Below are 14393 nucleotides of genomic sequence, written 5' to 3'. Positions count from 1 at the left end.
TATTATGATTATTATTACAATTTGAAAATAGCTGTTTTCTATTGCAGTTCATTTTGTAATTTGTAAAATGTAATTTATTTCTGTGATTGCAAAGCTGATTTTTTTTAAATCAATAAAAATAAAAATCTATTAAATTAATTATATTTAATTCATTATTTATAAAAAAACATTAAAATATTAAATTAATTATATTATATCAAAATAAATTATATATATTTTTTTAAATAAATCAATTAATGTATATATTTATAAATTGTCATATTAAGAATTATTAGATTATTTTTATGCTTTTAAAATAACTCTCTTCTGCTCACCAAATCTTCATTTATGTGATCAAAAATACAGTAAAATTAGTAATATTGTGGCTCTTTTTAATATGAAAAAAATCTTAAAAATTACATTAAATGAATAAAATTAATTTGAAATCATATTAAATTATTTGAAATGAATAACATTTTTTAAATGAATAAAAAATCATGAAAATTATATTAAATTAATTGTTATACTAAAATTATATATTTAAAAAAAAAATCAATAAATGTATGTATTCATAAATTTATATAAATTCATGAATTTTACTATTAAAATAATTATCACTGTAATTTTTTATGTTAAATATGTATTCTAATTTAATACTTCTGAAGAAAATTTAACTTTTGCTTGTAAAACTTGCCAAAAAGACCTGAAAAATGGCTAGAAACAGCTGTGCTGCTTCATATTTTTGTGGCACGGTGATACATTTTATTTTTTAAGATTCTTTGATGAATAGTAAGTTTAAAATGACAGCATTTATTCTAAATACAAATATTTTGTAACATTATAAATGTCTTTACTGTCACTTTTGATCCATTTAATGTATCCTTGTTGAATAAAAGCATTAATTTCTTTCAAAAACTATTGAATTTTTATGGTATTCTTTCATTGATGTTGGCATCTGTATTCAAATGGCACTAAACTGAATGTTTAATTAAGTTGCTCAGTAAGGTTCTTGTCATCACGGTTTTTGACCTGACTGACCTGCAGTAAGGTACAGTCTGAGAAATGCTGCTGTGCTTTAGATACGGTGCTTGTTCTGTCTGTTTGTGTGTGAGATGTTCATTGGGCTCAGGTCACTGTGATGTGTCTGTTTCAGGATGTTTGGCAGCAGGTTTGTAAGCACCTGTTCTCGTCTCTGTCTCTCTGTGCATCATGTTATTCTGAGTTTCGGTGCACATGACAGACAGAGCGTGCTCATACTCTGTGAGGAACAGCGAGATGCTCCGCAGGTGGGAGGAGTCACAGAGAAAATAACAAATCACAGGCCGGGAGGAAAACACTCATCTCTCCGGCTCGCTGTGATTTGTGTTTCTCTGCTTTTCCTTTAAAGGTGCTGTAAGCGATTTCATATTTTGGAATTTACATGGCTGCTACCTGACAGATATTACTGGAATGGGTTTTGTGAGGCTGACGCTGTGAGAGTCATGGGCTCTGCAAACCACAAAAAAAGAGTTAGGGAGTGCTTTTTTAGCCAATCAGAAATACTCTCTGCTTGTCGATCAGTGTGCACATTCAGGGTCATTGTGCATTGTGTCAGTCAATGTTTTGGAGAAGTTTGGTGTGAACAGCTCAAATCATATATATGCATGCATGTCTGTATGTTTTATAATGCTTTATACTGTATATATATTTCAAAACATAAACATTTTTTTTTTTAGAAATATTGAATAATTTCAAAGGCAGCTGACAAAACTTACAGAAGAAGCACTTACAGTAATATATAGTTTTATACTTATATATTTTAAATATCTAAACAAATTAGTATTTTCTATTAATGAATAAACATTTTTTAAATGTAAGAATTATTGTAGAATATACTGTTTTATAATCTAAAAAATATTATTTAAATAAAAAATACATATTTTTAAATATTTAGATAAATAAACATTTAAATTTTAGACTTTTTAAATATTCAAAGTCAGTTAGCAAAATGGCTCTAAGAGATTACTATATACAGTTTGATACATTTTAAATATATTTTTAAATTAATGTTGTTTACAAATTAAAAATAAATAATATTTTTAAATGGCTAAATATTTAAATATTTGAAATATTTGAATAATATAAATGTAAAATATTTATTTAAATATTTTTACGCATTGTAGAATTTGAAATAAATTTGAAATATTGATATATTAATTTCAGAGACGGTTAGCAAAACTGCTCAAAAGCAGTACTATATATAGTTTCATAATTATTATTTTTTTAAATATCTAAATATTTTTACAAAATAAATTAATATTTCCTTTTAATAAATATTTAACTTTTAAATATTGTCAGTTAGCAAAATGGCTCAAAACATTTACAGTGATATATTTAGTTTTATATGTTTTAATTTTTATTTTTTTAAATATACAAATATTATTAAACATTGTAAAATTTGAAATGCATTTAAAAAAATTTGAATAATTTCAAAGTCAACATGAAATGGCATTCCCATTTTATTACATGATGTATTTCTGTGCGTCTTTAAAACAGGAGCTTGGAGGAGTTAAAAATTAATTTATTAAATTTTGGTGATTATGATTTTTTTTTTTTTTTTTTTCTGGAATAACATGCACTGATGAATCGTTCATAATAATATTGTGCATTAAGGAAGTAAATGGGATCGTTTTTATTATATGTTGACTTGCTTTGTGATGCATTGGACGTCATCCTCACCTGATCCAGAATGTTCTGCAGTCGCTCTGCCTCGAGGTCGATGACGAACTTCTTCTCCTGTCTCCGGTCCAGGTCTTCCAGCAGTCTTCTGTAACTGGCGTCGTTGAAGTTCTCCACACAGATGGCGCTGACCTGCCAACCGTTCTGACCCGCCTTCTCCATGATGGCCTGCAGGATGGCGTATCCTAGCAACAACAACACCAAAACACTCTAATGCCACTGTATATTATCACCTAAACATGCAGATAGTACAGCTTTGTATGTTCGTAAATCTCAGTTATATCAGCAGTGAGACTGAACAGAGAGACAAATTGAGAAAGTTAGACTTTTAGATTGCAATGTCTGCAAACAAAAGTCAGAGATCCCAAACTCAAACAAAAATGCAAATGATCTGATAATAGCTCTGTACTCAACAATTATCTCCTTTGTGACTATTTCTATAAAAAAGAAAAAAGAACTGCTATATTATTTTAATTGTATTAAATTATGCAATTTCATGCAGCTACTAAAAAGTAAGATGCAGCTTGAATCTAATAACATCTTTACTCTTACTGTATGTCAACATTTGTCTTTATTGTCTATTTTATAAAAAATGGGATGTCGACATACAGCGCAACTGCGCTCACGGCGACCCGAGTTCGAATCCCGACTCATGGTCCTTTGCCGATCCCGCTCCCCTCTCTCTTCACCCAAAGCTTTCCTGTCTACTCTACACTGTCCTGTCCAATTAAACACATAAATATATCTTAAAAAAAAAAAAAAAAAGGGAGACAAACATGAGAAATAACCATTATGTCTGCCAAAATCTAAAAAAGAAACTATGCAATTTTATGCAAATAATAAAAAGTGTAAAAAGATGCAACATAAATCAGATAATACTTTTACTGTATGTCAACTTTTGTCCCATCTGTATCTTAATTTTATTAAAAAATGGAATACAAAGTTGAAACAAGAGAAATAACTGAGAAGTCCATTCAGGGTTATTATCTAATTGTTAACTAAAACAATAAAAAAATATTTTTGTTACTTAAAATAAAATAAATCTCTAATCGATATAATATAATATATATATATAATATATAAACCTTAAACTTATTTTATTTCAACTAGTTGCCAAGGCATTTTCATTTATTTTGTTGATGTAAAATATCTCAAACTAAAACTTAAAATTAAACAAATAATAAACATGTATAGACATATATATTTTTTAAATGAATAAATCATAAAAATGACAAAAATACACACAAAAACTCAAATTAAAACAGAAATCTAAAAATAAAGATTAATTTTAAATATTGATTAATAACTAAGAGTATCTCAATAATACTCCAATATGTCTGACAAAGTATGAAAAAATAAACTTTTTTTATTTATTTTTTATAAGATGCTAAAACTGAAATAAAAAATATATAAATATTAAAAAAACTAATAAAAAATGACAAAAGCACACAACAAAATTACTTAAACTTGAACTAAAATTAATTACTAATGAACTCGAACTAATTAAAATTAAAACACAAAATAAAAACTCATTCAAAATATGAATAAAAACTATAAAAGTACCTCAATGATACTTAAATAACACTTGTCCATTATCAAAGAATGAAAAAAGAAACTTTAATGCAATTGTATGCAAATACTAAAAAGTAAGAAGCAGCATAATTCAGTCACATTCGCCTTTCCAGACTCTGTGTGTGTGTGTGTGTGTGTGTGTGTGTGTGTGGGTGTGTGTGTATTTCAACAGGTGTGTGCTCGGCTCCGTCTCCTGTCCAAGCGTCCCGTGTGTATTCTGCATCAGTGTGCCAGTTATGTCAGCCAAGAGCAACAGATGTCCTTTAAATTGGCCCTTAGTCGCACCGCAGGACTTTGGACATCAGGACAAATGCAGTGTCCAGCGTGCCGTGTGTGTGTGTGTGTGTGTGAGAGAGAGAGAGAGAGCACGTTCAGAACAACTGATATGACACAAACCACAACACACAGACAAACCACAGATGACCGTGAGCTCACACACACACACACACACACACAATAATGAAATGGCACCAGCTGTCCTATGAGTAAACACAGACTGGCAGCAGAGAGCTGGAGAATCCTCTGAACACAAACCCTAGTCTGTGTGGACAGAATGGATGGACGGACGCTTGCGTCTCGCTTCACATGTAAACACACACTAGACCTGCTGCTATTTAAACACACTGTGTGAATGTATAGGCATGTGATGTGCTACTAAATGCAAAGGTACAACCAAAGCACGCTGCATAAGATGTCTTCAAAAGACGAGGGTTTGGAGAAATTCTGTGTCAGTTTGCAGTTTTATAATTATTTTTTTTTATATATTTTAAATATTTTAATACATTTTAAAATATTTAAAATTAATTTTTTTAACATTAAAAAAAATATTGTAGACTATCAGCTAGCAAAATGGCTCAAATAATTTAGTGCCATATGTAGTTTTATAATTTTGTGAACTGTAAATATTTTAAAACACTTAAATAAAAACGTAAAATAGTTTAATTTTTTTAAAACATTGTATCATTTTGAATACACTGAATACTTTCAAAGTCAACATGAATATTCAATTGTATTCCGTGACATATTTCTGTGAAAAAAAGTATTCTACAAAAGAAATAATTTTTTCGATTCTATTTCATTTGAACACTTCCCATTCAAATGTTACATTTTTATGGGTTTTCTTTTTTATCTTTCTTTCCTTTTTTTGTTTTAAAGTCTGTATTTATCACTGGAAGAATTAAAAACTAAGTTTTGGCACCTTAAATTTCATACAGTAATGCATGCTCTCACAAACTATTATTATTATTAAAAGTCAAATTACTCCCGTTTCATAGGCTACTACATGATGTCTCATGAACTATTTCAGTTATTTAACAAATTGATAATTGTGTCTCTCACTTTAAACATGCATGTGGGTGGACTGCTACAGTAAACATTTCGTACTGCATACTGTCTCTGCATACTTTTTTTAATAGTCATATGCAGTACACATTGTGTAGCATGCAGTATATTAGTATTTCACTCAGTGTAAGTCAGCGGTCATAGCAGTAGCGAGACTCTGGCTAAAGTGTCAAAGCACTAAGCTAACGCTGGAACTGATGGCTTGGTCCGCTCCAGACCGCCAGATGGTCCGTTTCTCAGCTGAAGTGAGCATGCCAACAGAAGTGGAGATGTTAGCTCAACTGTGCTGTTAACATTAGCGAGCCGAGCGGATTCCAGCACTGAATACAGCTAGCCTAGTGATTCACAGTGAAGAACAGAGCGACTATCCCAAGGCGACTGAAGGGGGGAAATATAAGTCTATTTAAAAAAAGTCACTTTAAAAATTAGTGATTTCATCTTTTCCTTTCTCTTTGGAGTGTTACAAGCTGATTGTGCATAGATAAGATCCCTGAAGTTGCAAAGACTAAAGTCCCAAAACCAAATAAAAGTTCCCTCCTGAAACGGCTCATTCAATCACGCCCCACATCTCTACGTCACGGTGTGGGAATATTTGCGTAAGGCATGGTTTCAGTAACCGCAGTAGTGTTGATGGAGCGGTGTCAGGGAGAAGCTGTGTGTTTCTAGGCGAAAGCAAAAGCACTTTATTTGACCTCCCGAAAGTAGATGCATAGGAATTATTAAGATTACTTACAACAGAACAGCAATGCATTTTATGGACGACCGTTTCGTGAACCTAGGAGAGGAGGTAATTCTTACTTTGCTATGATATTCTGGCGCTTCTGAATCAGCGACTGTAAGTATGTTTTGTTATTAGTTTAAGTGTTTGCTATTGACTGTTCAAATGCGAAGTACTCAAAATTAACCGCTTCAAAGGGCCCTTCGGAATGAAGGATTTCGAAGGGTACAACTGATGGACACTTCGGGCCCCCATGATCTTTTGCGCTGATTCTTTGCATGATGACACAGAAGGGCACTTCAAGAAACAGTTGTTTGGTCCCCTACACCCTTCAACCCTTCGAAGCTCTCACTCCGGAGGGTAAACCCTTTGAAGGGATTAGGGCATAGGGATGAGCCCTTCCGAATGGAACGCAGGGACAGTTTCTTGCTTCATTCTTGAATGAATCAGCTGTTTAATAATAATAATAATAATAATAATAATTCCTTACATTTATATAGCGCTTTTCTGCTTTTCTAAGCACTCAAAGCGCTCTACATTGTGAGGGGTGGTGTCTCCTCGTCCACCACCAGTGTGCAGCATCCACCTGGATGATGCGACGGCAGCCATAGTGCGCCAGAACGCCCACCACACACCAGCTTATTGGTGGAGAGGAGACAGTGATGAAGCCAATCAGTGTAAGGGGATGATTAGGAGGCCATGATGGTCAGAGACCAATGGGCAAATTTGGCCAGGATGCCGAGGTCACACCTCTACTCTTTTCGAAAGACATCCTGGGATTTTTTAATGACCACAAAGAGTCAGGACCTCGGTTTAACGTCTCATCCGAAAGACGGTGCTTTTTGACAGTATAGTGTCCCCATCACTATACTGGGGTGTTAGGACCCACACAGACCACAGGGTGAGCACCCCCTGCTGGCCTCACTAACACCTCTTCCAGCAGCAACCTAGTTTTCCCAGGAGGTCTCCCATCCAGGTACTGACCAGACTCAACCCTGCTTAGCTTCAGTGGGCAACCGGTCTTGGGCTACAGGGTGATATGGCTGTGGTTTAAATGAATCGGTTGAATAAATGACTCAATGACTCACTCATTAAGACAGTGACTTGATGCCACTTACTGGCAGTTTTAGTTTCATATTTAAACTATCATTTCATATCAAATAATTTCGATATTCAAAATATTATTTTAAAAACATTAATCTGAATGAATCAGCAGGGTCCAGTTAGAATGAATTGGTTGAATAAATGACTTCAATGATTTACTTAAAGTATCATTTAATTTCTCAAAGAAATCTATACTTCAATACGCAAAATATTAATTTTAAAACAATCTCATAGCATTGTTTATGCAGCTGTAATTGCAGAGCCTCTTTTGCTGATGCTGATTTAATGTTATTTGGTAACAGAATATATTGTCTTATTAACTTAATTTATTGATTAAATATATGAATTTGATCAAATGTGATGCATTCATCAAATAAAGCTAGATACTTTGATCTTATGAAGGTAAAATACCTCTGGAAATCAGTTTAAGGTGGCAAACATGAAAACATTAATTTCTGTAACTGCAAAATATTGTCTAATTGTCACCATTGACAAAATCAGAAAATATTTAGTTTTTTTTTTTGTTTGTTTGTTTTTTTGTCAGTATCACACACCCTTGATCTACATGCATTTCTGTTTATTTCTTTTCTGTTTTCTGCAGAAATGTCCAAAGTGTATTTTTAACAAGCTTTTCATTGTCAGTCACGTACATGTCAGTAAAGTGTTTAGGCATAAGTCAGCTGCAGAAAAATTAAAGAATTTGTGTTTGTTTGTGAATAGATTTCTTTTTTCCACAGTCATACTGACTCATATCATCACTGGCAGTGATGCTAACATCTCCAGACAAGCCGGATGTTCCCCTGTGATCATGTGTGAGCGAGCGATCGCAGACGTTTTAGCCAAAGGATCCGCAATGCAGCTCCGCTGATGGAGGTGTGAGGTCAAGCCGAGTGTCTGTGAGTCCGGTAAACCTCCTCAGCGCTCGGGGAATTAACTAAAACACGAGGACAAAGGCAAAATCAACATGCTTCATCGTCCTTGGAATCAATGCCAGCTGAGGATGAAGCGGCTCAAGAGACCAGATCAGAATAGCACTTATGATTCACAAAATTAATTATTAATTAAAGAATTCATTTTGTGAATCAAATGGGAAATAATAGGCACTAGTTAACCTACCCAGTTGACTAGTTGTTTGTTGGACAGCCAGTTATTGACTATCCTGGACAATCTTTTTATTAATATTGTGAATTGAATTTTTCTTTATATTATTTTATCTAATTGTTTCATTATTTTATATTATGCTCTACATTTGTATTACATTTATATAATTTTTGTAATTTTCTTTTATTTTACATTTTTTAATACTTTTGTCATTTGTATTACTTCTTTTAAATATTAATATTTGGGAAATTTATTTATTTTAGTATTTATTATTATTATTTTATTATTTTGAATTTATTTTCTATATTACATTTATATTATATATTATATAATTGTTCATTTAAATTTTTATATATACAAATTTTGTCATTTTTATTCCTTTTTTAATATTATTACTTACAGGTTTAATTCATTTTAATTTAATAATTTTAGTGCTTTAACAAACTTATTTCTGTTATGTCTCATTTTTGTGTAGTTTAAGTCTTTATATCTATTTTGTTTTAGTATTGTTTATTACTATTATTTTTATTAATATTTTGATTTTTGATTTTTATTTTAAATGGTTTTTATATTTTATATTTTATTTTACATTTTTTATAATTTTGTCATTTGTAGTAGTTTTTTTATATATTACTAGTTAGGAATTAATATTTTTTTTTTAAGTTAATAATTGTAGTGCTTTAAATTAAACCTATACTTCATTTAGCTGCAAAGGCAACATTTAAGATTTTTCATTCAGTTTATATATATATATATATATATTACATTTATATATTGTTACGTTCCCGTATCAAGTCTAGCAGAGGGTAGGTCACGTGACAGAATAACAATGGTGTGTGTGTGCATGTTTATATGGTTTATGAGGACACAAATTTGTATAATGGGATGGGTATGACAGAGGTATTACAATATGAAGGTGGTTTATGAGGACACTGCCTATGTCCCCGTAATTCAAAAGGCTTAAAAAACATACTAAATGGTGTTTTTTTGAAAATCTAAAAATGCACAAAGTCTCCTGTGAGGGCTAAGTTTAGGTGTAGGGTTGGTGTAGGGCAATAGCACACACAGTTTGTTCAGTATAAAAACCCTTACACCTATGGAGAGTCCCCATAAACCACAAAAACCAACATGTGTGTGCGTGTGTGTGTGTGTGTGTGTGTGTGTCAGCAGTGAGGAACAGTAATCAAACTCAAAAGAGTAAATTACAAAAAGAAAACCCCACTTCACAACATAACTGAAGAAAAGTATACAATTTTTATTGTACATATGCAGGAGGGTTATTTATGACTTCGAGAGGGAGCTCAGGCCAAAACAACAAACATAATACTTCTACTTAATAACAGAAACTGACTAACCTACCAAAAGAAAAGGAAACAAAAATACATCAAAATACCCTAATTCCCTTACTAACATAAACAGGAGAAAACAAGTCCAGAAAGAAAATGGCACCCCCTCTCTACTTAACCCCATCCCAAATTAACAATGCATATATATACTGTATATATATATTTTTACACTAAAATTACTATATTAAGTCTTAAGTCGCTGGGGTATATAGCCAAAAATACAAAAGAGTCAAAATTATTGATTTTTCTTTTATGCCAAAAATCATTAGGATATTAAATAAAGATCATGTTCCATGAAGATATTTTGTAACTTCATTTTTGATTAGTAATATGCATTTGTAAGAACTTCATTTGAACAGCTTTAAAGGAGATTTTCTCAATATTTGGATTTTTTTGCACGCTCAGATTCCAGATTTTCAAATAGTTGTATCTCAGACAAATATTGTCTTATCCTAACAAACCATACATCAATGGAAAGATTATTTATTCAGAAATCTCAATCTGGTTTTGTGGTCCAGGGTCACATTTAGGTTTAATTTATTTGTATGTCAGTTTTCCAGTTAGTCATTTATTTCCTTCAACTTACACTTCAAAACAGAAGGACAAAGGCAAAATTGATGGGAAGAACACGCTGTGTCGTCCTTGGACTCAATGCCAGCTGGGATGAAGCGGCTCAAGAGACTAGTGGTCAAATTCAAACATCAGCACTTATTAAACGAGGGAAGAGACGACGAAAATGAAGATGAGGGAAGAAAGCGGATGCTTCTCTTTCTGGCCTGTAAGCAGGAGATCACGGATGACTGGATGATTGGCGTCGCTCTGGGCTCCAGGATGAGCAGATAACGCTCCGCTGACCGATGCCAGGCAGGAACTGCTGAACACTGGACTTAAAATCAGCCGAAAAAGAGCAAATCATATGGAGAAACTCTCCTCTTGTGGAAAGCAGCCTGCCTGACACACACACACAGGTCTCGCCTCACTGCAGGGCTCCCATGATGCCAGGCAAGAGAATTAGACGGCAGCTGTGACTCCGACACCAACGCCAACTTACAAACGTGCCTGTTTGTGCAGATTCCGCTGAAGCTTTAGTATATTTATGTTTAGCAGTCTGTCTTTTATGCATTTATGTTTCTGATATGTGCAACAACAATCTGGTGTTGATCCCTAAAATATCTAAACCAAATATTTGACTAAGTGAAAAATTTATTATGAGTGAAATACATCAAAATGACGAATCAAAATTGGTGCTCATGAATCACAAAATGAGCAGTTACTGTAAAAAATTGCTAAAACATACAGTATGAGAAGGCACTAGTTAACCTCCCTAATTGACTAGTCGTTTGTTCAACAACTAGTTGATTGGTAAAAATAAAACATTCAAAATAATAATAAAATAATAGTAATATAATAAATAATACCAAAATAAAAATATTAGATTATTTTTTTTTAATTAATTTTGTCTTGGCAAGTAACTGAAATAAGATTTAGTTGAAGGACTTACATTACTAACTGGAAAACTGAAATAAATTAAATTAAGCATAAATAGTAATGTAACTCAAAATTATAAAACATAAATTAACTAAAATTAAAAACTAACACAAAAAAACACAACAAAATCACATTAATTAAAATTATTAAAACCTAAACTAACATTAACATTAAAATAGAAAATATACAAAAAATAAATATATATATATATATATATATATGAAATAACTAAAATATAAAAATAAAAAATAATTAAAAATATGAATAAACACTACTATATTATTTGAATTAAAATAACACTGATGTTATCATGATCTGTTATGATAACTTGCTGAAGGACAAGTGTGTGTGTGTGTGTGTGTGTGTCTGTGTGTGTGTGTGTGTGTGTTCCTGACCTCTGTCGGTGTCGTACAGGAAGACGAAGCGGCTCCAGTCGTAATGGTCCAGGAGACTCAGTAACGCGCCGCGGATGGACGGCCGCAGCTGAAGCACGAACTGCGTCTCGCCCTCGGCGGGGAAACTGGGCGTCACCAGAGAGATGTGCAGCGCGCTGCAGAAAGATGTCAGGGTGTGCACCGAGCGCTTATCGTACAGGCCGAAGATGGCAAAGACTCCTCGCGAATACTGCGAACAAACTGAGACAGAGAGAGAGTTCAGTATCATATACGGTAACACACAAAAATATACTGCATAACACAGTAAAGAAGAAGAAAACACAATCCACACCACCAACAAGTCAATTTCACCCCAAAATGAAAATAAATGCAAATAACGGGAAAATAAATAAATACATAAAAATCTATATATTTAAATTTTTTTGCATTGAGAGATTATTGTCATGACAATATTATTGTAATACATCCAGGTGGTAACTAATTATTCTTAGTGATGATTCTCATTAGACTATCATTAGTTTTATAAAATATATGAAAATCTGTTTAGACTATATATAACATTTTATAATAAGCAATATAAAAACACTGCATTTGATACATACCTGCATAAATTATATGCAATAAATAACATTTTACAAAAGTTCTATTATGATAATATTGTAATAATAATAATACTTAATATTTTTTATAAAAAAATTATTTTATAAAAATAACTTTATATTTATGTCATTTTAAATAAAATATGTATTATATTATTATTATTGTTTCATATAATAACTTCTAATTTATTTTAAATACACACACACATTCATGTGTGTGCATGTATGTATGTGAAATATTGATTGCCAGAAGCCTTATAATAGGATCCTTTTCTTTATACAAAGTATCTTTTCTTTTTCTTCTTCTTATAAATGAATATTTTTGCTGAGCGCGAGTGAAAGAGAGAGACTTCAGTAGTCAGTGTTTAATCTTCAAAGGCGTCTCACACACACACACACACACACAGAGTTTGTCTGTCGCTTCTTTGATGTAAGTTTATAACGTTGCATTTTCTGTCGCTGTCTATGAATGGCATACTCTAGTTTTCAGTGTAGGATCAAACAGTCTGTTCCTGCGCTTGTCTTTTATTCATCACTCAGGTGTTTCTGTCATAACACTCTTTCTCAGAAACTCAGTTTCTTCTAATGCCCTGTACGGGTGAGTTTGTAAAATGTTGATAAAAAGGATGAATATCTGTGTGAAAAGCATCCATCTCTCTGTCTCACAGGGCCTGTTGAGTATTTATTGTTGAGTATATATAATCAGAGTTTGTGCTGTCATATGCTGATCCTCATCATCATTTACTGTCTGATTCATCGACAGACCAATTAATGCTGGGACGAAGCTTCTGTCCGGTTATTTATAGACTGAACACCACTCTCTACTCAGAATATCAGCGGTGGACGGTCGCCATGGAGATACAGGAGACAGTCAGTAAAAGTGCTGTGACGATCGGGATGGATGGATCATAGAGGAAGGTTTGGAAGAGGAATGATAATTTATTTACTGAAAAACCCACAGACTTACAGTGAAAGAGGGATGCGAGCCACTGCCTAGCAACATGTTAACAACTACACCTTAGCAACTACCAACAACACCTGCTGGTGAGTTTTGCACAGGTATCTTGGTTAATATTATTTCCCCGCCCTCACAAAAAGGTGGTTGGAGAGGTGGAGAAAGTTACTGTAATTTGATATAACATTGTGAAAATGTATCATTATAAAGTGAGACTTGACATAAAAATATAAATAAATATTATATGTATGTGTGTGTGTATATATATATTTATATATATATATATACACTCTAAAAAATGCTGGGTTAAATACAACTCAGACGTCACGCCCACGGTGAAGGTCTGGCTACGCGAGACTAAATACAACCCAGCGCTGGGTGAAATATGGACAAACCCAGCAATCGGGTTGTTTTGACCCAGCGGTTGGGTTAATCATTTAAATGGTAATCGCTTAAATAAATAATTTTATTTAAGTAAAGTAAACTGATCGCTTTTTACAGTGCAGTTTTAATTTTAATTTTAGTTGTAATAACATGCTTCATCTTTGAAACAATCTTAAAACAATAATCAGCCTTCTTAAATTTCCCAACCAATCAGACACTATTTTCCTAATAACGCTCACTTTTTATGATCACATCCATTCCTGATAGACAGAATCAAGTCTTTTCCTAAATGTTTCCTCTTATTGCATGTCTCGTTTCTCTCAGAATTACATCAGTGTGAAATGAGTTGTGAAAAGCGTTTCATGTTTACTTCAGTAGCATCAGAGATGTCTCTGTTTCTGTGTTAAAAGAGGCCGTTTTCACAGTCTTGTGTTCTGTGACTGTTCTAGTCGCTTGTCCTGTGGGGAACGAGAAGAGCGGATCTTTTTTAACACAGCCTTGAGGTGTCTGAGGCTCATGTCTTTAAGGGTGTGTGTGTGTGTGTGTGTTTAAGTGTGTGTGCGAGCTGTTTTTAACAAGCTTCAGGGGTGTGATGAAAACGCGGTGCAGTCTGCTCTAACACTGATGTCACTCTGTTAAACCGTCTAAATTTAACACACCAGTCGACCTGACCTTTAGTCAGCCCATGCTCAC

General features: G+C 32.9%; 1 protein-coding gene across 2 annotated transcripts in view; it reads right to left on the bottom strand.

Annotated features, from left to right (window-relative positions):
- The window catches only part of LOC306854485 (glutamate receptor 4), a gene marked incomplete at both ends in the record, with an annotated part of 84677 nt that overhangs the window by 53109 nt on the left and 17175 nt on the right, over positions 1-14393 (bottom strand). For both annotated transcript variants that reach the window (XM_079392549.1, XM_079392550.1), the window contains 2 exons: positions 2698-2882; positions 11763-12002. In XM_079392549.1, coding sequence (XP_079248675.1) covers positions 2698-2882; positions 11763-12002 — 425 coding nt within the window. The remainder of the gene's footprint in view (positions 1-2697; positions 2883-11762; positions 12003-14393) is intronic.

Source organism: Barbus barbus (genome assembly GCF_936440315.1).
Source record: "Barbus barbus genome assembly, chromosome: 34".
Lineage (NCBI taxonomy): Eukaryota > Metazoa > Chordata > Actinopteri > Cypriniformes > Cyprinidae > Barbus > Barbus barbus.
Note: the sequence above shows the minus strand (reverse complement) of the source record. Positions and strands in the feature narration are given on the sequence as shown.